Raw genomic sequence first — 20,740 nt, forward strand, 5'->3', positions numbered from 1 at the left:
GGGCTGAAGGAAAGTGATTCTTTTCTGTATATTTCAGATCGCTCCGGGAGGGCCGTTTCTTGTTGCTTATAAGCAAGTGACCTTTAGATTTTGCACACATTGCTCTGGAAGACACCACACGCTTCACTGTACTATGGCATAAATTATGCTCTGGCAACTTTATGCATTAATAGTGTTGGAGTGGTGACTTCACATTGACCCAAACGCGTTGAAAAGATGTTTAGGTTCAGATGGTGAAGACTGAGGAGTTGTAAAATTCGCTTTTCTGGTTTTTCATTCCTCATGGTATGCCCTGAGCATGCGATAGCCTGGGTCTGGCCCCAGGACGTGCCTCATGTGAGTAAAGTCAAGGGCCTCTGCTTGTTCCTGCTGGAATGTGAAGAATTCCATCGGTGGAGCTCTTACATGATGTGCAAAACGGCTGCAATTGTGCAGAGCCATGCTCGTATCAGGATGTCTAAGGAAAAATCGCATTTACATTAAATGTTTAGTAGGCAACCAAGTTTAGACTGTAAACCAAAGGGTATCCAAGAATGCTGTGGCATTCGAGGCTCATGCTTTTATGTGCATTACAGCACCTTAATGCCAATAAAGGGGAACTCTGATCCCCTGTTGATGTGTATTGAAAATAATTGAATGCTCGAACTCCTCGCCTAGAAAAGAAATATTATTGAATGCTTCGAAAAAATAAATTTAGGAAGTGTATTTTGCCAAGGTTAAGGACGCGCCCGTGACACAGCCCCAGGAGGTCCTGACAACATGTGCCCACGGTGGTTGGGGCACAGCTTGCTTTTATACATTTTAGAGAGACATGAGGTATCAATATGTGTAAGAAGTACATTGGTTCAGTCCGGCAAGGCGGGACAACTCAAAGTGGGGCGGGGGCTTCCAGGTCATAAGTAGATAGAGGCAAATGGTTGCATTTTTTTTGAGTTTCTGATTGGCCTTTCCAAAGGAGGCAATCAGATATGCATTTATCTCAGTGAGCAGAGGGGGGACTCACTCAGTGAATAGAATGGGGGGCAGAGGCCCCAAGCAGCTCAGCTCCCAGCTGGACTTTTCCCTGCTTGGTGATATTGGGGTTCCAAGATTTATTTTCTTCATAAGACTCTATTGAGTCCTCAGAAAATGGTTTTCAAACCGTCTTTCTGATTTCTGGTTGTGTAATTTTAATCTTATTCTGTAACTGAATCTTGTATATTAGTGGTTTTGCAAACTGTGGCCTGAGGTTTCTCTGAATAAGGATCATTTGAAAGGATTGTGTTTTTGCAGATGATCTTAAAAGCATTCTTCTTTTTTTTTTTTTGTATTGAGATGGAGTCTCACTCAGTCGCCCAGGCTGAAGTGCAATGGCGCGATCTCAGCAGCTCACTGCAACCTCCATCGCCCGAGTCCAAGCAATTCTCCTGCCTCGGCCTCCTGAGTAGGTGGACAGGCATGAGCCACCACACCCGGCTAATTTTTGTATTTTTAGTAAAGACCGGGTTTCACCATGTTGGCCAGGCTGTTCTTGAACTCCTGGCTTCAAGTGATCCACCTGCCTCAGCCCCCCAAAGTTCTGGGATTACAAGTGTGAGCCACCACGCCTGGCTATTTTAAAAGCATTCTTAAAAGTTTATTCTGAACCACAGTGAGCACTCCCTCATTCGTAAGGGCGGCCACCCTCTTTCAGAAGCAAGTGTGTATTCTCCACCCTTCAGCCCCTGGAGGAATTTCCATGGATTGTCACAGCCCCTGAAAACCAGCTTCCCAGGGCAAACAGTGGCTTTTCAGAGACTCCAAAAGGGAAAACAGTCAGGATGCTCCAGTCCCAGCTCCAGCTCAAGTTGTAGCCACGCCAGTCTCTGCAAAAACAGAACCATTTCCAGAGTGAGAGCACTCAGCACTCTGGTTTTTCTAAAACAGCGCCCATCATGTTCAATTCGTATTAATCTCCACGGAATTGTTGCCATGGATTTTTCTTGACATAAGTCCCTTCTACTTTTGCTTTGGATTCATAATTGTTGATGAGGTGGCAACTTAAAGAATAGATATGTAGCTTCGTGTTTGTCCGTCCGTGAGCCACCTTTCAATCAGACCCAGTCAAGCCAAACCTAGGAGAGACTTTCCCGTGGAGGGATTGGGGCTTCTGAGGAAAGCTCATGGAGAGAATCGTGATGACAGAATTGAGGATCATCCTGCCTTAATGCCTAAGGAGATGAGCAAGGACACAAAAGCACGTTCATTTCACCCCAGTTAGGTGGTGTCTATTATCAAAAAGACAAAAAATAACCAGTGCTGGTTAAAAATTTAATCTCACAGAAGTAAAAAGTAAGGCCAGGCAGAGTGACTCACTCCTGTAATCCCTGCACTTCGGGAGGCTGAGGCAGGATGATTGCTTGAGATCAGGAGTTTGAGACCAGCCTCAGCAACATAGCAAAACCCTGTCTCTGCAAAAAAATACAAAAATTAGCTGGGTGTGTGGTACTTGCCGGCAGTTCCAGCTACTCACAAGGCTGAGGTGGGAGGATCGCTTGAACCTGGGAAGTCGAGGCTGCGGTGAGCCGAGATCACGCTGCTGCACTCCAGCCTGGGCAGCAGAACAAGACTCTGTCTCAAAAAAAAAAAAAAAAAAAAAAAGAAGTAAAAAGTAGAAGAGAGTGTACTAGAGACTAGGAAAGGTGGGGGAAGGAGCAGATAGGGAGAGATTTGTTAAAGGATACAAAATTTCAGCTAGACAAGAGGAATATGTTGTCATGTTCTATAGCCCTGTAGGATGACTATAGCCAACAGTAACCTATAGTTTCAAATAGCTGGAAGGAGGATATTGTATGTTCCCAAAAGAAAGAAATGATACATATTTGACTGATGGATATGCTAATTACCCTGACCGGATCACTGCATATTGTAGGTATTGAGCCATCCCTGTGTACCCCATGAATATGTACAATTATTATGTATCAATTTTTAAAAAGTAAATTTTGTTTTTTTAAAAAAAGTATGTTCAACAGCCAGCAGCCACGAGAAGACCATCAGCTGGTTTCATCCACAGCAAGAGATTGCAGTGCCCTTTGGATATTTTTGGCGTGGCTCCAAATCCCCACCCCATCCTCAAAGGGCAATATTGCAGAAAGGAGGAGGGTGGGAAAAAAATCTCAAGAATTGGAGAATCGCCGGTTTCCCGGGCCCAGAACAAGACCCAGGAGGAGATGAAGATCACCCTTGCAGGTAGAAGCTGTCCCTGTCTGGGTAGTGCTGGGGACAGTAGGTGGCCCTTCTGCTGTCTGTTTGAGCATGAGCTCAAGGCCAAGGGTAAGGTGAGGGGAAATGACCCCCAGCTGGGCTGAGCGTACTTTGTTTAGGGTATTTAAGCAGTTCTCAAAAGTGATTGCAGAACCTGTATCTCCCATCTCAGGGACTATGCCCAGCCTCACCCCTCCCTCCACCCCACTGTCATGCCCACCCTTGGGCTGTGAAAACGTCAATGGAAGATGATAGGGCAGTGCCCAACTGCAGGCCCTTAAATGAATAAACTGCATATGCACATCACAGAGGGGGCAGCAAGGGAGATGAAAACAGACAGATCCAGCTCAGATGGAATTTGATCTGTAGGAAAGTGATGAAGTGAAAAAGGGATCTGTCAGCCCTGCAAGCGGCCCCAGGCACGGCGTGAAGGGGAGGCGGGGAGAGGTCACGCTGGCCTCAGACTTGGATGCTGAAATGTTTAGTTACAGCAAGAGGGGGGACGCCTGCGTAGGTCCTAGGGAAAGGAGGGGACACCCAGGCATTGGAGACCCAGTGTGTAGAAGACCGTGAGACCCGCTTAAATATTTAGCAGAAAGGAAGAGAAATTCAAATAGAGAGATTCAGGAATGGGAGAAAGGGATGGAGGTGAAATCAAAGCTGTTTAAATACAGATGCTCTTCGATTTACAATTGGTTTACATCCCAACAAACCCATCGTAAACTGAAAATATCTTAAGTCAAAAATGCATTTAGACCAGGTGCAGTGGCTCACGTCTGTAATCCCAACACTTTGGGAGGCCAAGGCAGGCAGATCACTTGAGCTCAGGAGTTCAAGACCAGCCTGGCCAACACGGTGAAACCCTGTCTCTACTAAAAATACAAAAGTTAGCCAGGCTTGGTGATGTGCGCCTGTAATCCCAGCTACTCGGGAGGCCAAAGCAGGAAAATGGCTTGAACCTGGGAGGCGGAGGTTGCAGTGAGCTGAGATCACACCACTGCACTCCAGCCTGGGTGATAGAGCAAAACTCAGTCTCAAAAAAAGAAAAAGAAATATAAGCATAACCTTAAATAACTGGAGAGCGTTATGTTGGCTGACTGCAACACAGATACAAAAAACCCTGACAGAATAAAAAGAATACTAACGGAAAAGCTATTTTGGGCCGGGCACGGTGGCTCACACCTGTAATCGTAGCATGTTGGTAGGCTGAGGCAGGCAGTTCACTTGAGCTCAGGAGTTTGACACCAGCCTGGCCAACATGGTGAAACCCTGTCTCTGCTAAAAATACGAAAATTAGCCGGAAATCGCTTGAACCTGGGAGGTGGAGGTTTCAGTGAGCTGAGATCATGCCACTGCACTCCAGCCTGGGCAACAGAGTGAGACTCCATCTCAAAAAAAAAAAAAAAAAAAAAAAAGGTATTTTGGAGTTCCTGTGTCCACATAATTTCATCCCTCGATCTCACCCCCTATTCTCCCCACCTCTCCATCCTAACGTAGGTGAATAGTGGGTCGGGGAAATTGACCTAAAAAAATTTGTTATGGTCTATATATTTTCTGATGAGGGTATTTTTCTAAAAACAATGAAGTCTTCTGGCTTTTAAAGGGAAGGGATTGGGGGGCGAGGGGAGGGAGAGCATCAGGACAAATAGCTAATGCATGCGGGGCTTAAAAGCTAGGTGATGACGGGTTGATAGGTTCAGCAAACCACCATGGCACACGTACACCTGTGTAACAAACCTGCACGTCCTGCACATGTATCCCGGAACTTAAAGTAAAAACAAAACAAAACAAAACTCTATTTAACAAAAGGTATGTTGATTGATTGGAGATTATTATATTACTGTCACATTTTCCAAGATAATATTTAATAACACTGAACAAGGAGTTGAACATTTGAGCTGTTTTGTATACTAGTTATGTGACTTTGGATAAATCAATAAATATTTCTGAACATCTTAAAAAAAAAAAAAGAGAGGGATGCTGTCCATACGGTATCTGATATATAGCTCACCCTCCGCATCTATGGGTTCTGTATCTGTGGATTCAACCAACCTTGGATCGAAAATATTGGGGAAGCAAAATTGCATCTGCACTGAACATGCACAGACTTTTTTCTCTTGTTATTATTCCCTAAACAATACGACATAGCAAGTATCAACATAGCATGTGCATTGTAATAGGTATGGTAATTAACCTAGAGATGATTTAAAGTCTATGGGAGGATGTGCATTGGTTGTATGCAAACACAATTCCGTCTTGTATCAGAGACTCGAGCATCCGTGGATTTTGGTATAACCGGGAGGTCCTGGAACCAATCCTCCATGGATAGCAGGAGAAATTCCATTTCATTAATTCATACTCCTGGTGGGCTTTGAAATAAGTCGTGCAACATCACTGTCATCTGCTGTCCATTTACTGAGTTACTCTGGGATTTTTATTTAGGGGAGCTGAAACACAGATTTAAAAAAAAAGGTTATTTTCATAAATTGCAATAATGTCATAAAAGCTGAGTGTGCGTCTGGGGCTCTTTAGTCCAGTAGCTACTTTGGTATATGTAATGATGGCAAGGTTGATGTGTTTTGGTTTTGTTGTTGTTGTTGTTGTTTTTGAGACGGGGTCTCGCTCTGTTGCCCAGGCTGGAGTGCAGTGGCACGATCTCGGCTCACTGCAGCCTTGACCTCCTGGACTCAAGTGATCCTCCCACCACCTCCCAGGTAGCTGGGACTACAGGAGGTGCCACCACGCCTGGCTGATATTTTGTATTTTTTGTAGAGATGGGTTTCACCGTCTTGCCCAGGCTAGTCTTGAACTCCTGGGCTCTAGCGATCTGCTCATCTTGGCCTCCCAACGTGTTGAAATTACAGGCGTGAGCCCCCGTGCCTGCCCCAGATCTGTGTTTTTAAAAGTAAAGCTGAATATTAACTTTTCCCACCTATATTAATGTATTAAGGAAAAAGTTGCAATCAGTATCTTCTCCAGTGTTTTGTCTTCTAGTATTTGGGTGGGGAAATGTAGTTAATTAAAAGATTACAGATGTCCTTCAGTTTTTTTTTAAGCTATCAAGTTTTTTTACTCTTTTTGTAGTGCATCTTATTTTATTTATAATATAGTTTTTTGTTGAAGTATGTCTTACTTTTTTATTTATTTTATTTTTTTTTTTGAGACAGAGACTTGCTCTGTCGTCCAGACTAGAGTGCACTGGTGAGATCTCGGCTCACTGAAGTCTCCGCCTCCTGGATTCAAACGATTCTCCTGCCTCAGCCTCCCAACTAGCTGGGACTACAGGCACCCGCCACTACACCTGGCTAATTTTTTGTATTTATAGTAGAGCCGGGTTTTCAGCATGTTGGCCAGGCTGGTCTCGAACTCCTGACCTCAGGTGATCCACCTGCCTCAGCCTCCCAAAGTGCTGGGATTACAGGCATGAGCCACCACGCCCGGCCTCTACTAACATTAATAGAACCGTTGACTGTGTCCCATATATCTATGACACAGTTATCTGCATTTTCTGTCAATCTTTCTCCCCATACTTCAGTCTACTGACCTATTTTCTAGTTAACTGATCTCTTTGGCTATGTCTAATCTGTTGTTAAACCCACATTCTAGTTTCAGTTGTTATGTTTTTAGTTCAAATTAACATGAGATTTTTAGTTCAAATTAACATGAGATTTTCAGTTCAAATTAACATCAATGTAGTTTCAATACTACCTTGAACATTTTTATCTTTTTCCCCATTTTATTTAAAATATTTCTCACATTTAACTATAGTCCATGTCTGATAAATTACGTATCTGGGTTTCAGGTGGGTTTGGTTTTGTTGTTTAATTTTGTTTGCTCTTGATTTTCACTCATTTGGTCTTTTCTTGTTGTATGATAGTTAATTTTTTAATTGACAGCCAGACATGGTAAATGAAAAAAAATTGCAAAGACAATTTGTAGCTCTGAATCATATTATCATAACCCAAAGAGGATTTTTTTTTAATTCATGTGATTTGATGTGATTTGCCCATACCCTGAGGTAGTTTGCCCAGACCCTATCTGGGGCTGAGCTGGAGGGAAATTGGGCTTCAGTGTTTGTGATGACCAGTCTATTTCTGGTTCTCCTCTCAGTGAGGTCACGAGAGAAAGCTTGTGGTGTGTACCAGGGTCCCTCATTGGTCCTGATTATTAATATTTATGGGCCCCTGAGCCTCCTAGCACTGCTGGCAACTCTACTCAGTTTCTCAGCTTCCCAGCCTCTTATTTGCCCTGAGTGGAAGTAAGGTGCCAAATTTAATGTTTACCTCTTCTGTTTGTCTCTGATATCTTCACTCTTAATTTTGTGCTGCCTTAGTAGCTCTCTGATGGACTTGAAAAAAAAAAAAAATTCTAGGCCAGGTGTGGTGGCTCACACCTGTAATGCCAGCACTTTGTGAGGCCAAGGCAGGCAGATCACCTGAGGTCAGGAGTTTGAGACCAGCCTGGCCAACATGGTGAGACCCCATCTCTACTAAAAATACAAAAACTAGCCAGGCGTGGTGGCACGTGCCTGTAATCCCAGCTACTCGGGAGGATGAGACAAGAGAATCGCTTGAACCTGGGAGAGAGATGTTGCAGTGAGGCGAGATGGCACCGCTGCACTCCAGCCTGGGCAACAGAGCGAGACTCCGTCTCAAATAAATAAATAAAATTCTATATACATTATTTGTGCAGCCTTTTTAGGTATTTTTGGCAGAAGACTTAGTGTGAAACAACAGCTTCACCATTTGCGGAAAGTGGGAAAAATCTCATTTCAGTTCCTGAGCTGATACATATATATTTGTATTTTTAACATTTACCACCTCCAGCAGTAATAACTTTCACAAATTTACAGCCCATAATGCAAAGGAGTGCTTCCTTTTTTGCTGTAAATGTTATCTCCTTGGATTGTGTACTGGAACATTCTGTGTCTGCTGTCTATCTGTTCCCTGCCTCGTCTGCCTTTACGATGTCCTCTCTCAGTTTTTTTCATCTTCCCACACAGAGCATTTTGTTTTAAGCATCTCTGCATATCTCAGCCTGTCTCTCCAATGAGCTGAGAATTCTTCTCTTGCCTGCCTCCAGTTTCAGAGTCTCTTCTTTCAAGGTGACCCCATCTTCAGTCAGGCTTTTAGGGGATACATCAGTAGAATAGTTATTACCTAAGGATAAAAAGAAATGCAGTTTGTAAAAGTCACATTTTATATTCATGCATTCGCAAGCTTGCCAAAAATGTTCTTAAGAGCGGACTTTGAGATTGCTGCATTCTCATCTTAAAATTTCTCTCTGCATGATATGCAAGGGGGAAGTTTCTCCTTTTTGCTAGTAAAAATAATGGCCGTATTTATTCATAAAAGTTGGTTTATGTTTCGGTTGTTAATATTACTTGTTAAGTAAGCCTGTAGGTCTTGATTAGAAACATTAGCAAGGGCTGACTGAACTTCTCTTCCTCGTTTAAATGCATAAGATTAACACATCTGCCGAAGGCAAGCTGAAAACTTGCATCATTATTTCATCCTTTGTAATCAAACATATAACCCCGAGTTAAATCCCTTCCAAGGAAGGATTATACTTCATGATCGGCCCCATGGAACTTATTTATGTGCTTATGGTTGGGAGAAATTAGATGACAGAAACAGATTGACATTTTCCCTAATCCAATTCCTGGAATCGTTTTTTGAGCACTTATTCTTTGCCTGTCTGGCTGCTTCATTTATCCATCACAGTAAGTGTCTGTGCGACATCTCACTGAAAGCCCCACGACTCAGAGAGTCATTTCTCCAGGTCCTTTTCCTTGATGTGTCAGTATTCAAATCCAGGACATCCCTCTACCAGCCCTGGTTGAAGAAGGAAATTATTCATTTTTATGGGATTCATATGGTTTATGATAATGCAGTTATTGCATTCATCATTTTTTCCCAAGACTCATTTTATTGTTTTGCAGACCCTGGAAAATCATGTATATTGCATACAGCCCAGGGGCAAGGCTTGGCAGACACAGAGGCGCATACCCAAATCCCACTCTTTCACTTGCTAGCTCTCGTATGTTGGACAGTATCTCTGTCTGCAGATTAAACTTTGCAGCAGTAAGAGGGAAGGCTCAACCTGTCTGCCTCATAGGGCTGTGGGGATTAAAAGGCATCATGGCTGAGAAGTTTATGAGTGTCGTTCAGCAGCCAGCCATGAGCATCTACTAAAAAAGGAGTACTATTATCATGGTTGTCTGATGTCTTTGACCACTTACAATTTTGTGTTACACCATAATTCTTAGAACTTAATTTTATGTTTGGATTTTACATACATAGCTGAGATCTGAAAGAAGCAGCCCGTATTTTCTTTAATGTTAATTTTTTAAAATTTCTCTCCAGCTGTATTGAGGTACCACTGACAAATAAAAATTGGTATGTATTTAAGGAGTACAATTTGATGCTTTGCTGTATGTATACATTGTGAAACAATCATTGTATCAAGCTAATTAACATTTTCATCACCTCACATCAATGCTGTTTTCTCCTCCTCCTCCTCTTCCTCCTCTTTCTCCTCTTCCTCCTCTTTCTCCTCCTCCTCCTCCTGCTGCTGTTCTTGGTACTGAGAACACATAAGATCTACTCTCACAGCAAATTTGAAGTCTACAATCCTATATTGTTAACTGTGGTCACCATGCTGTATGTTAGATCCCCAGCACTTATTTATCTTGTATAACTAAAACTTCATATTCATTCCTTCACCAACATGCCTTCATTCTAAGCACCCCGCCCCCAGTGCCTGGCAACTACTGTTCCACTCTATTCTTCTGTGAGTTATTTAAAGTGTCTATTTAAATAACTTATTTAATAAGTTATTTAAAGCCTATTTCATAGGCTGGGCATGGTGACTGTCACCTGTAATCCCAGTACTTTGGGAGGCTGAGGCGGGCAGATCACTTGAGGTCAGGAGTTCAAGACCAGCCTGACCAAGATGGTGAAACCCCGTCTCTATGAAAAACACACAAAAAAATTAGCTGGGTTTGGTGATGCGTGCCTGTAATCCCAGCTACTCGAGAGGCTGAGATGGGAGAATCACTTGAACCCGGGAGGCAGAGGGTGCAGTGAGCCAAGATCATGCCACTGCACTCCAGCCTGGGTGACTCTGTCTCAAAAATAAAATAAAATAAATAAATAAATAAAATAAATTGCACTTTCGTGATTATGAGTTAGAATAGTCAAATTAAAAAAAAGTTTCATGATTACAGTGTTCTCTTTTACATCTTAAAGTTTCAGTAAATCTCACTAATAATGACTTTTGGGAGTGTTCAGTTTTTATAGATACCTTTTTTCTGTTTCTTTCTGTGCTCCTGTTCCTCTGCCTTAGCGCATTGCACATGCTGATCTGCTTTCATGTGCATTTTTCAGCATGTTCTTCTTCTTACTTCATTTCCAGTCATTCTACATCATTGGCTTCTACTCATCCTTCAGGCTTCATTTTAGATATTACTTCCCTAGGAGTGTCTCCCCCTTTAGACCAGGTGAGGTCTCTTGATAACATTTTCTTTCCTAGAATTTCTCATGGCTTGCCATTTTGTATTTGTTATTTGTTGATTTTCTGTCGTCTTTGACAGTAAGCTTCATGAAGGTGCAGATCATATCTGTGTAGGCCACTGTTTAGTCTTCGCTACCTACCTCCCCATAAACACCTGTGAAATGCATACATTCATGCCTCAATTAGGAGAATGAACTGGACATTCTCCTAAAAGGGAATGCTAGGATCAGAAATTTGGGAGCTGAGTATCCAAGTGACTGATCTCCACCCCAGCTGACATCACTCCAAATCTCTGGGATCATGGCCTGCGAGTCTGCATTTGAAGGATTACAATTCTCTTAAGTTGGCCTGGTGCAGGCAAGAGGGGCTCATGTTGAGGCTCAACCTCATCCACCCCCAAGAATTCCACAGTGTGTTTTCAGTGAGGATGTCAGTGTTCCCTTATCTCTGTTGCTCACACTCATTAAGCTAACTGCTTTGTGACCTGGCCTGATGGGGGCCCCAGTGTTTGGACACAGGTTTGCTTCTTGACCCTGTATTTGTCAAGGTGGGCTAGCTGCTATAACAAACAGCCCCCAAATAAGTAAAAGTTTATTTCTCACTTGTATCACAGCCAGCTGGGGTGGCCAAGGTATCCTCTACCCCATGCGGCCTTTCAGGGATCCAGGATGCTGCTATTGTTGTGCACCACCTTCTAGGGCAGCTGTTCTCAAGCGAGACTCCTTGGGAGGATTAGGCGCTGTTGCTGGTGGCAGCCACTGTACGTAATGCATTAAGTTACCTCCTCCCCATCTAGAATGGTGTTAGATACGGACCATCCTTGGGAGGCTTGAGAAAAGAGTCACCTGATTTGTTCTCTGTTTGGTTTTATTTTCTTATGGAGGCCCAGTTCAGAGAGGGTGGAGGGATCTTGTTTTTCACCTGGCTGGTGGAAGAAGAGAGGATAGGAATATCTTATTCCTCTCGTTGCCCAGCCCAGAGGTGACTCACATCACCTCCTCTCATTCACTCAATCTGCTTGTGGGAATCACTTCCATGGTCCTGTCCAGGTGCAAGGAGGTCACAAAATGCACTTAGATATTAGCCCGAGAAGAAGAAGAAGAAACAAAGACAGGTATTGGTGAGCGTATCACCTTGCCCCAGTCCTATCCCATATCAAGTTGTATTTGCACCATAGAGGCAGAAAAAAATAGAGTGGGTATTTTCAATTAAGTTGCATTTATTTGCGTGAAGGTTTGACTTAACTTGCCTTTGCTCTTTCTTTATAACAGATGATAGCTTGTCCTGAAATTGAGACTCCTGCCGTGATAACGTGTGACCCACTGTCCCAGCCTTCCCCTCAGCTTGCAGACTTCACAGAGACTGAAACCACCTTGGTATTCCTCATCTATATGACGTACACATGGCCAGCTCTCTTATTGCTTGTTATTTTCTCACAGTGTCTATCCCCATTACATACCAGTGGGGGCACCATATGCTTTTAAAAATTCTTCCCATTTTTTTTTTTTTTTTGAGTGGTTTCCTCCACCTGGAATAAGTTGTGTTATAATTAGTCTATTTCTTTATTATCCAGGTGGATAAGGAATCTGGCTGCCTGTTCGAACTTATTGTGGGGTTTTCTTTTTGGTCATTTTGTTATTCTCTTCCACTTTGCTTAAAAAAATTAATAAGAAAAAGATACAGCGTCTGTATAGCATCTATGTCTCCATTAATTTTTTTAAACTTTTGATAGGACTTGCACCATGTCTAAAATCAATATTCCATGACTATGGATTTTATTTTAATTCTTTTTTTTCTCTAAATTTACCCTTATGAATCTGGGCTTTTATTGCCACATATCATCAGAAAACTGGCTTTATGGACAACCCCTTTTTTTTTAAGCTCTCAGAGAGACTATCTTGGTAAAATGCTTCTGTAGGCATTTGGTATAAACAAGTCAAATCTCTCTCTGAAAATGTAACTTTCATGAATTGCATAAGAACTTGTAGCATCTCCTCTTGTCTGAGACATGGTGGATGGCTCAGAAAAAGTGAGGGGAGAGAAGCTGAGCTATTTGTAGCATTCCCAGAAAAGAAGATCGAGCACAGTCCATCAATTTTTTTAAAAAAGTTAATTATAGTGCCAGACGCAGTGGCTCACGCCTGTAATTCCAGCACTTTGGGAGGCCGAGGCAGGAGGATCATGAGGTCAGGAGATCGAGACCATCCTGGCTAACATGGTGAAACCCCGTCTCTACTAAAAATACAAAAAATTAGCCGGGCGTGGTGGCGGGCACCTGTAATCCCAGCTACTCTGGAGGCTGAGGCAGGAGAATGGCGTGAACCCGGGAGGTGGAGCTTGCAGTGAGCTGAGATCACATCACTGCACTCCAGCCTGGGCAACAGAGTGAGACTCCGTCTCAAAAAAAAAAAAAAAAAGTTATAATAAAGATAAGGTCTTGCTATTTTGCTGAGGCTGGTCTCGAACTCCTGGGCTCAGGCAATCCTCCTGCTTTGGCCTCCTAAAATGCTGGGATTACAGGCATGAGCCACCACACCTGGCCTCAACCCAATCATTTGATTTTATTTTACCCCAAGATAAACAGTTCTCCGTCATTTAGATTATGGCTACAGTTCCCTGCAGCCCACTGCAGACTAATGATGGAATGGTTATGTTTTAGCAGCCAGCAAATAAAGTCGAAAGTGTCTCATCCGAGGAAACCTTCGAACCAAGCCAGGAACTCCCTGCTGAGGCTGTCAGGGACCCCAGTCTGCAGGATGCACTGGAGGTGGTATCCAAATTCTTCCCCTTGCCCAAGGCTCCCGGTGGGGGCCATCCACCGTCACTGAGGTCAACTGCATGCACACAACAGCTGTTCATTTTTCAGCCTGTTTAACAAAAAATAAGAATCGGCTTCCCTCTTCCCCTGCCTCTGACTCTTCTGTCTTCTCTCTGGCGTTTTCCTGGGGTGATCGGCCGACTCTTTTGCCATCTTCAAGTCTGATCATCACGCTTTTTCTCTCTTTAAAAGCTGTTCTGCAGAAGTGGTCAGGAGGGAAGTGGAGGGACTATGGAGATTGATGCATAGCAATCCATTTGCTGAAAGGAAGAGATTAAAAGCTGAAAATTGGAGGGAATGGGGCATGCTAATGTTCGAATCCAGATGGGGCATGCAAATCATTTCTTCTTTCAGGATGAAATGAGAGATGCATGCTTTCCGTTCCTTCCTCCTAGAGATGTTTTCATCTTCAACTACATTCTCTCCATTGATGCATTTAATGAAAGCAATTGCTAACGTTTTCTCTTTCTCTTTAAGCATGATCTAATAACGCCATTTGGTCTTTGAGTAATAATCAGTACAGCTTAGAGCTAGGTTTAGGTCTAGACTGAACGTCGGTATTGAACGCATACTTTAGAATGTGGCCTACTGTATCATAAATGTTTTCGTTGGCTACATGCCTTCCCTAGACAGTCACCCTTGCAGGAAATGTGAACTTGTTTTTCTCATTCTTACTTGGTTAATGTTCAAATGCAGCATTTTGAACTTAATTTCTAGAGCTGTTGGTTGAGGCCAAGGTTTCTTATAAACATGTGAATGTATCCCTTTGGCATGTTCCACCCCTGTGGTCATCATTTGAGGCTCTGTGTATTGAATCTGTAGTTATTAGTGAGTGACAGGGCATCAGTGTGAGGTTGGGTAGACCTACGTTGGACAGCTCAGCCATGTGGTAGGTTTGGGATCCTGGGTGAGTTCATTACTTTTTCTTTTTAAAAATTATTTATTATTATTTAGAGACAGGGTCTTGCTGTGTAGCCCAGGCTGGAGTGCAGTGGCATGATCATAGCTAAGCAATCCTCCTGCCTCAGCCTTCCAAGGAAATGGGACTACAGGCATGGGCCACTGCAACCAGCTAATTTTTTTTTTTTTTATTTTTTGTAGGGTTGGGGTTTCACTATGCTGTCCAGGCTGGTCTCGAACACCTGGCCTCAAGTCATCCTCCTTTTTTGGCCTCTCGAAATGCTGGGATTACAGGCATGAGCCACCGCGCCCAGCCTGAGTTCATTACTTTGCTTCAGTGTTCATGAGGTGGAGACTGGGTTGCCCACCTCACAGAATTGGAAGGAGGGGTATGAAAAAGGAGAGTGGTATAGGGAAAGCCCTAGTTAGTGCTTGGCTCATAAAGATGAGGAAGATTTCGGTCATTGATTTGCCAAACCGGGGCACTTTGACCTTCTTCTCCTGTGTGTCCACACTGTCCTCTAGGGGCACTTTGTTTGGTATCTTGTATAATACCCTAATTCATCACATTGGAGCAGCTTGTTGTTTTCTTGGATACTCATCTCTTGTTAGCAGAAATGTCACAATCACTGTGCTGTTTTGTCTTGAAAACTAGTATGGGGTTGGGTGCCGTAGGTCCTGTTAATTCCAGAAACACTTCATTCTCAGGAACTGAATGGATCTAAATGCAAGTGCTCTTAGAGGGGAGAAATGCTGCAGTATCCTGAAGTGGACTTTTTAATTTATTTGTTAACTCTTGCTGTCACCTTAATCAGTAGAATGGCTGTCTTTAAATAAAATATAATATGTGGGAATGAGTGTAGAAGGCAGAATCTTATATGTAAAAACCTTCTAAAAACACTGTAGCAAGTAATTGCAGAAGAAAGTAGTATATGCCCATGGCGCAAAAACTCAAATTTATCCTTCTATGTATCTATCTCTATACATATCATGTATCTATCTCCCTCTTATCTATTTCCTTTTTTTTTTTTTTGACGGAGTCTCACTCTGTCACCCAGTCTGGAGTGCAGTGGCGTGATCTCGGCTCACTGCAACCTCCACCTCCCGGGTTCAAGTGATTCTCCTGACTCAGCCTCCTGAGTAGCTGGGATTACAGTCGCCCACCACCAAGCCCGGCTAATTTTTGTATTTTTAGTAGAGATGGGGTTTCACCATGTTGGCCGGGCTGATCTCGAACTCCTGACCTCAAGCGATCCGCCTGCCTCGGCCTCCCAAAGTGGGATTACAGGCATGAACCACCACACCCGGCTATCTATCTATTTTCTATCATCTATCTCATCTATATATCCATTCATCCTCACATCTAGATAATAGATACATAGCTATAGAAGAGATAAAATATAGGTAGTAGATAGATAGAGATGATAGATAAATGAATGATAGAGTGATAGATGATAGGTAGATAGGTAGAGATATTTTAGATAAATAGATAAATGATAGGGTGATAGAATGGATAGATGGATGGATGGATGGATAAATGGATAGATAGATTGATAGAAAGTAGATAGGTAGATAGAGATCATAGATGGACAGATGATGGAGTGATAGATGACAGATGATTTATGGATAAATAGAATGGATGGACATGGACGGATGGATGGATGGATGGATGGATGGGTGAGTGGATAGATAGAACATAGGTAGATAGATGAGATAGATGATAGATAATAGATGGTTGGTAGATGAGATAGATGATAAATACATGATAGATAGATAGATAGATAGATAGATAGATAGATAGATAGATAGATAGATGTGTGTGTGTCTATTATTGTTACCATCTTTAAATTTTTAAAAGTCTTTTTCTAGTTCTTGGTAAGAAGTGTTTAAAGCAAATGTATTTATTCTTTTTGTTGACTCATCTGAATGCCAAACAAAAGTGTGTGTGTGTGTGTGTGTTGTTACACACCTGCATATTCATCTATTTTTTCATATGTCCCTTAAGAAGGCAGAAACTCTGCCATTGAAAGAACTATCTGAATTATTATTTAAATTCCTTTGCCGAGCAGCCTAAATTCTTCCAGGCTTTCCTTACATGAGGTGAGGGGTTTTCATTTAACATAGTTTGCTTATTCAGTGTCATACAAAACAGAAGTTTTGGTGGGTGAGAGTATTAAATTAGTAGTGTGTGTGTGTGTGTGTGTGTGTGTGTTTAAAATGGTTTAGTGGCTAGAAATGAAAACAATTCTTCAGAAAAAGAGAACATATACAATTACATTTTATAAAATTTCAAAAAACTTAAGCAAAAAAAATTATCTTCTAAGCATATTATACTAAATCTAGTGTGTATTTAGCTCAAAAGAAAAGTGCTGCTGGGTGTGGAGGCTCACACCTGCAATCCCAGCTCACTGGGAGGCCCAGGCGAGAGGATTGCTCGAGCCTGGGAATTCAAGACCACCCTGGGCAACATAATGAGACCCCATCTGTGCAAAAAATACAAAAATTAGCTGGGCATGGTGGTGTGCACTGTAGTCCCAGCTACCGAGGAGGCAGAGGTGGGAGGAGCTCTTGAGCCCAGGAGGTCAAGGCTGCAGTGAGCTATGACTGCACCACTGCACTCCAGCCTGGACGACAGAGACTCTGTTTCATTAAAAGCAAAGTGCTAGTGATTCGCAATCTCTTTTTGAGAACTGAGATGCATCTTTCTGCAGGACCCTACACTAGATGGGTTTTAGCAGTCTTTCCCTCGATAATGGACAGCTGCAAAAACCATCTCCCACTGACTGTCTTCCCTAGGTCGACCTGGCCGTCTCTGTTTCCCAGATCTCCATCGAAGAGAAGGTGAAGGAATTGAGCCCCGAGGAAGAGAGGAGGAAGTGGGAGGAAGGCCGTATCGACTACATGGGGAAGGACGCGTTTGCTCGCATCCAGGAGAAGCTAGACCGGTTCCTGCAGTAATCCGGCAGCTGGTGGGCGTTGTGTGTAGTTAGACAATGTCCTGTTGCGTGGTCCTGTTGTGTAGAGATCTCCTCTGGTCCTTTCAAAGGGAAACGCTGTTGAACCTTGTGCCTCTATTTATGCTTAATCCATTTGAGTGCCTCACGCAAAAAAACGTAGAGTATAGAAATCCACCTTAAAGCCCCTCGCCCCAACCCCTCCACCAATGCCTTCTGGGCTTTCTTCAGAGGTCAATTCTACCCTTGAACCTGTCGGCAAAAGTGAGCAGTAATAACATTCTAGTAGACCCTTGATGGTGGTCTCTGCTCTTGCCCGAAGGACCTCCGAAGTACGCTGGAGCTGTGTTGTACAGGTGCTATGAGACCTACCCCATTTAGAATTAAACCTCACTGCAAATTTCCTCCCATCACTAAGCTAACAACACTAATATAGGTATTTAGCACCTCTGAGGCTTTGCCGTGGAGACCCATTTCTGTAGGGCTAAGGAAACATTTAGACGTGGTGAGTGACTTTCGTTTGGACTTGGCGAAGGGTATCTGAGAAACACCTCGGCTGTGGTCTCTCTGCTTTAAATCCTAGCAGGACTTCCTGGAGCGTTGACAGAAATTCTACTTGTGGACATTGGGAAGAAAGATTGTAGGTGGCTTGGGGGATGTAGGTGGCTTAGAGGATCTAAACTGATTCACTTCCTGGTTGAGAAGAATCAAGGGCTTGCCCCTACATGATTTAGAGCAACAACTTGCTCAGGGTAACAGGATCTAGAGATGCTCTCTGCTTGACGACAAAAATCAGGGTGCAGTCGGCCCATCCTTGACTGCTCTTGGCTTGTTCTCTGCCCTCACTACCTCAGTTCTCAATAACTTGGTGAATCACTGCATCCCTCAACGCCATTTCCACTCAGCTCTTTCCAGAGAATTCTCAGTTTTATGAGACGGGAAACTATTTCACGAGAAAGCCTCATTGTCAGAAGTATCTTCATTCAATGGGCACAATATGCTGTGTATCTCACCGGGTGGCTGTCAGGGGCCACCGAGAGTGTCGTTAAAAATGGGCATCGTTGTAATAAAGGAGGAAAGTGCGACTTTTGAAATGTTTGGAAAGTTTATTTATCATGCACATTCCAGGGAAAAGCAGAGAGTAAATTAGAGATGGGATAGGAAGGCCGTGGGAGAACGCGATCCTAGCCTGTGTCAGCTGGATGCGTTTACATGGAGAGGAGTGGCCACTTTTTAGGTCACCTGAAGCAGTTTTAACCTTTGGATAGAGGAACCTGCCTGAATTTATGGCATTAGTGGTGGCATTTTTTTGTGTGCAGATGTGGATGATGGAGGGGCTGTTTCATTTTCCGTGTGGGTGGTTAATAATCTTCAGTCTTAGAGGGCGATGCTCATAGGATATTTCAGGGGTTAATTTAAAATAGCCATATGGATACAGTCTCAGGTGAGTCAGGGTTGGATGGTCGTCGGCTTTCAGAGGGAGACCACGGGAATGTTCAGGGAAAAAATGTCAGCTTCTCTGAGGACCAGAATTCATGTTCACGGGCAGTGATGAGTTGGCTCATGGAGTGAGTCCAGTCTGGAATTCCGCTGTGCATTCTAGCCTGTATCATCTCATTTGGACAAATGCTGACACGTTTAAATTAAAATGTTAAAAAACAGCCATGTGGTCTCCTTCCAGTGTGTGTTTGCCTATTTCCTACGATATCAGAGTTATATTTTATATTAAACCAAGGGTAGGGCCTTTCTATTTTATTTTCGGCCTTTTCTATTGTATTTTGTTTTTAAAATAGTAAGCATCGGGCTGGGCGTGGTGGCTCACTCCTGTAATGCCAGCACTTTGGGAGGCTGAAACGGGGATCACTTGAGGCCAGGAGTTCAAGACCAGCCTGGGCAACATGGTGAGACCCCGTCTCTATCAAAAACACAAAAATATCAGCCGAGCATGGTGGCACACATCTGTAATCCCAGCTACTGGGGAGGCTGAGGCACAAGAGTTGCTTGAGCCGGGGAGGCAGAGGTTGCAGAGAGCTGAGATCACACCACCATACTCCAGCCAGGGCGACAGAATGAGACTCTTGTCTCAAAAAAATAAATAAAATATAATAATAATAAGCATTATGTGAGCTGGAATTGCAAGGTAAAATTTTAAAAGTGAACAATAAACATACTTTTTAATTTTTGATTTAAAATGTTTTTTAATTGTCATATAATAATTGTACATATTTATGGGGCACATAGTACAGTTGCAATACATGTAATGTATACTGATCAGCTCATGGGAATTAGCATATCCATCATCTCCAACCTGTACCATTTTTTGTGTTGGGAACATTCAGTATTCTCCTTCTATATATATATATATATATATTTGAAACTATATAATACATGATTTTGAGCTGTAGTCATCCTACAGTGCTATATACCAGCGGTCCCCAACCTTTTTGGCACCAGGGACCAGTTTCATGGAAGACAATTTTTCCAGAAACCAGGCTGGGGGGACGGTTTGGGGGTGATTCAGGTGCATGACACTTATTGTGCACTTTATTTCTGTTATGATTACATTGCAACATGCAATGAAATAATTATACAACTCAGCATCATGTAGAATCAGTGGGAGCCCTGAGCTTGTTTTCCTGCAACTGGACAGTCCCATCCAGGGGTGATAGGAGACAGATCATCAGGCATTAGATTCTCATAAGGAGCACGCAACCTAGATCCCTCACATGCGCAGTTCACGGTAAGGTTTGCACTGCTATGAGAATCTAATGCCGCCGCCGATCTGCCAGGAGGCAGAGCTCAGGTGGTAATGGGAGCGATGGGGAGCGGCTATCAATACAGATGAAGCTTTGCTCACTCACCTGCTACTCACCTCCTGCTGTGCGGCCCAGTTCCTAACAGGCCATAGACCAGCACTGGTCTTGCAGCCCAGGGGTTAGGGATCCCTGCTATAGAACACTAGAACTAGCTTAAAAAAAACCCCAAAAACTGGATCTCAAAAAAGTAAGAATTAGAACAGAGGATACCAGAGGTCAGGAAGGGTAGGGAGAAGGGGTGACAGGGAGAGATTTGTTAAAGGTACAAAATTACAGCTAGATAGGAGGAGTCAGTTCCAACAATAAATTTAAATTATCAGATGGATTTTTCAGAATTGCTGGTCACAGTAAAATGCATAGAACTGTTTATTTCTAACCCTTTGCAATCTTGCAGGGTCTCTTTAGGAAACGTACCCATTTTCTGAGCTTTGCTTTGTCAATTTCATGCATTCATTCATTCATTCATTTGTCATATGCTTATTGAGTGCTCTCTTTATACCCAGCTCTGTGACATG

General features: G+C 43.0%; 1 protein-coding gene across 5 annotated transcripts in view; it reads left to right on the top strand.

The window, feature by feature from the left end:
- GYG2 (glycogenin 2) overlaps positions 1–19,074 on the top strand; it is a 53,189-nt gene extending 34,115 nt beyond the window's left edge. For 4 of the 5 annotated variants that reach the window (XM_030806474.1, XM_030806473.1, XM_030806476.1 and 1 more), the window contains 3 exons: positions 12,009–12,113; positions 13,400–13,504; positions 17,252–19,074. In XM_030806474.1, coding sequence (XP_030662334.1) covers positions 12,009–12,113; positions 13,400–13,504; positions 17,252–17,413 — 372 coding nt within the window. In that variant the 3' untranslated portion in view covers positions 17,414–19,074. The remainder of the gene's footprint in view (positions 1–12,008; positions 12,114–13,399; positions 13,505–17,251) is intronic. The other variant, XM_030806477.1, reaches the window with a different exon arrangement.
- The last annotated feature ends 1,666 nt before the right edge of the window (positions 19,075–20,740 follow it).

This window comes from Nomascus leucogenys, chromosome X (genome assembly GCF_006542625.1).
Source record: "Nomascus leucogenys isolate Asia chromosome X, Asia_NLE_v1, whole genome shotgun sequence".
In the NCBI taxonomy this organism is placed as follows: domain Eukaryota; kingdom Metazoa; phylum Chordata; class Mammalia; order Primates; family Hylobatidae; genus Nomascus; species Nomascus leucogenys.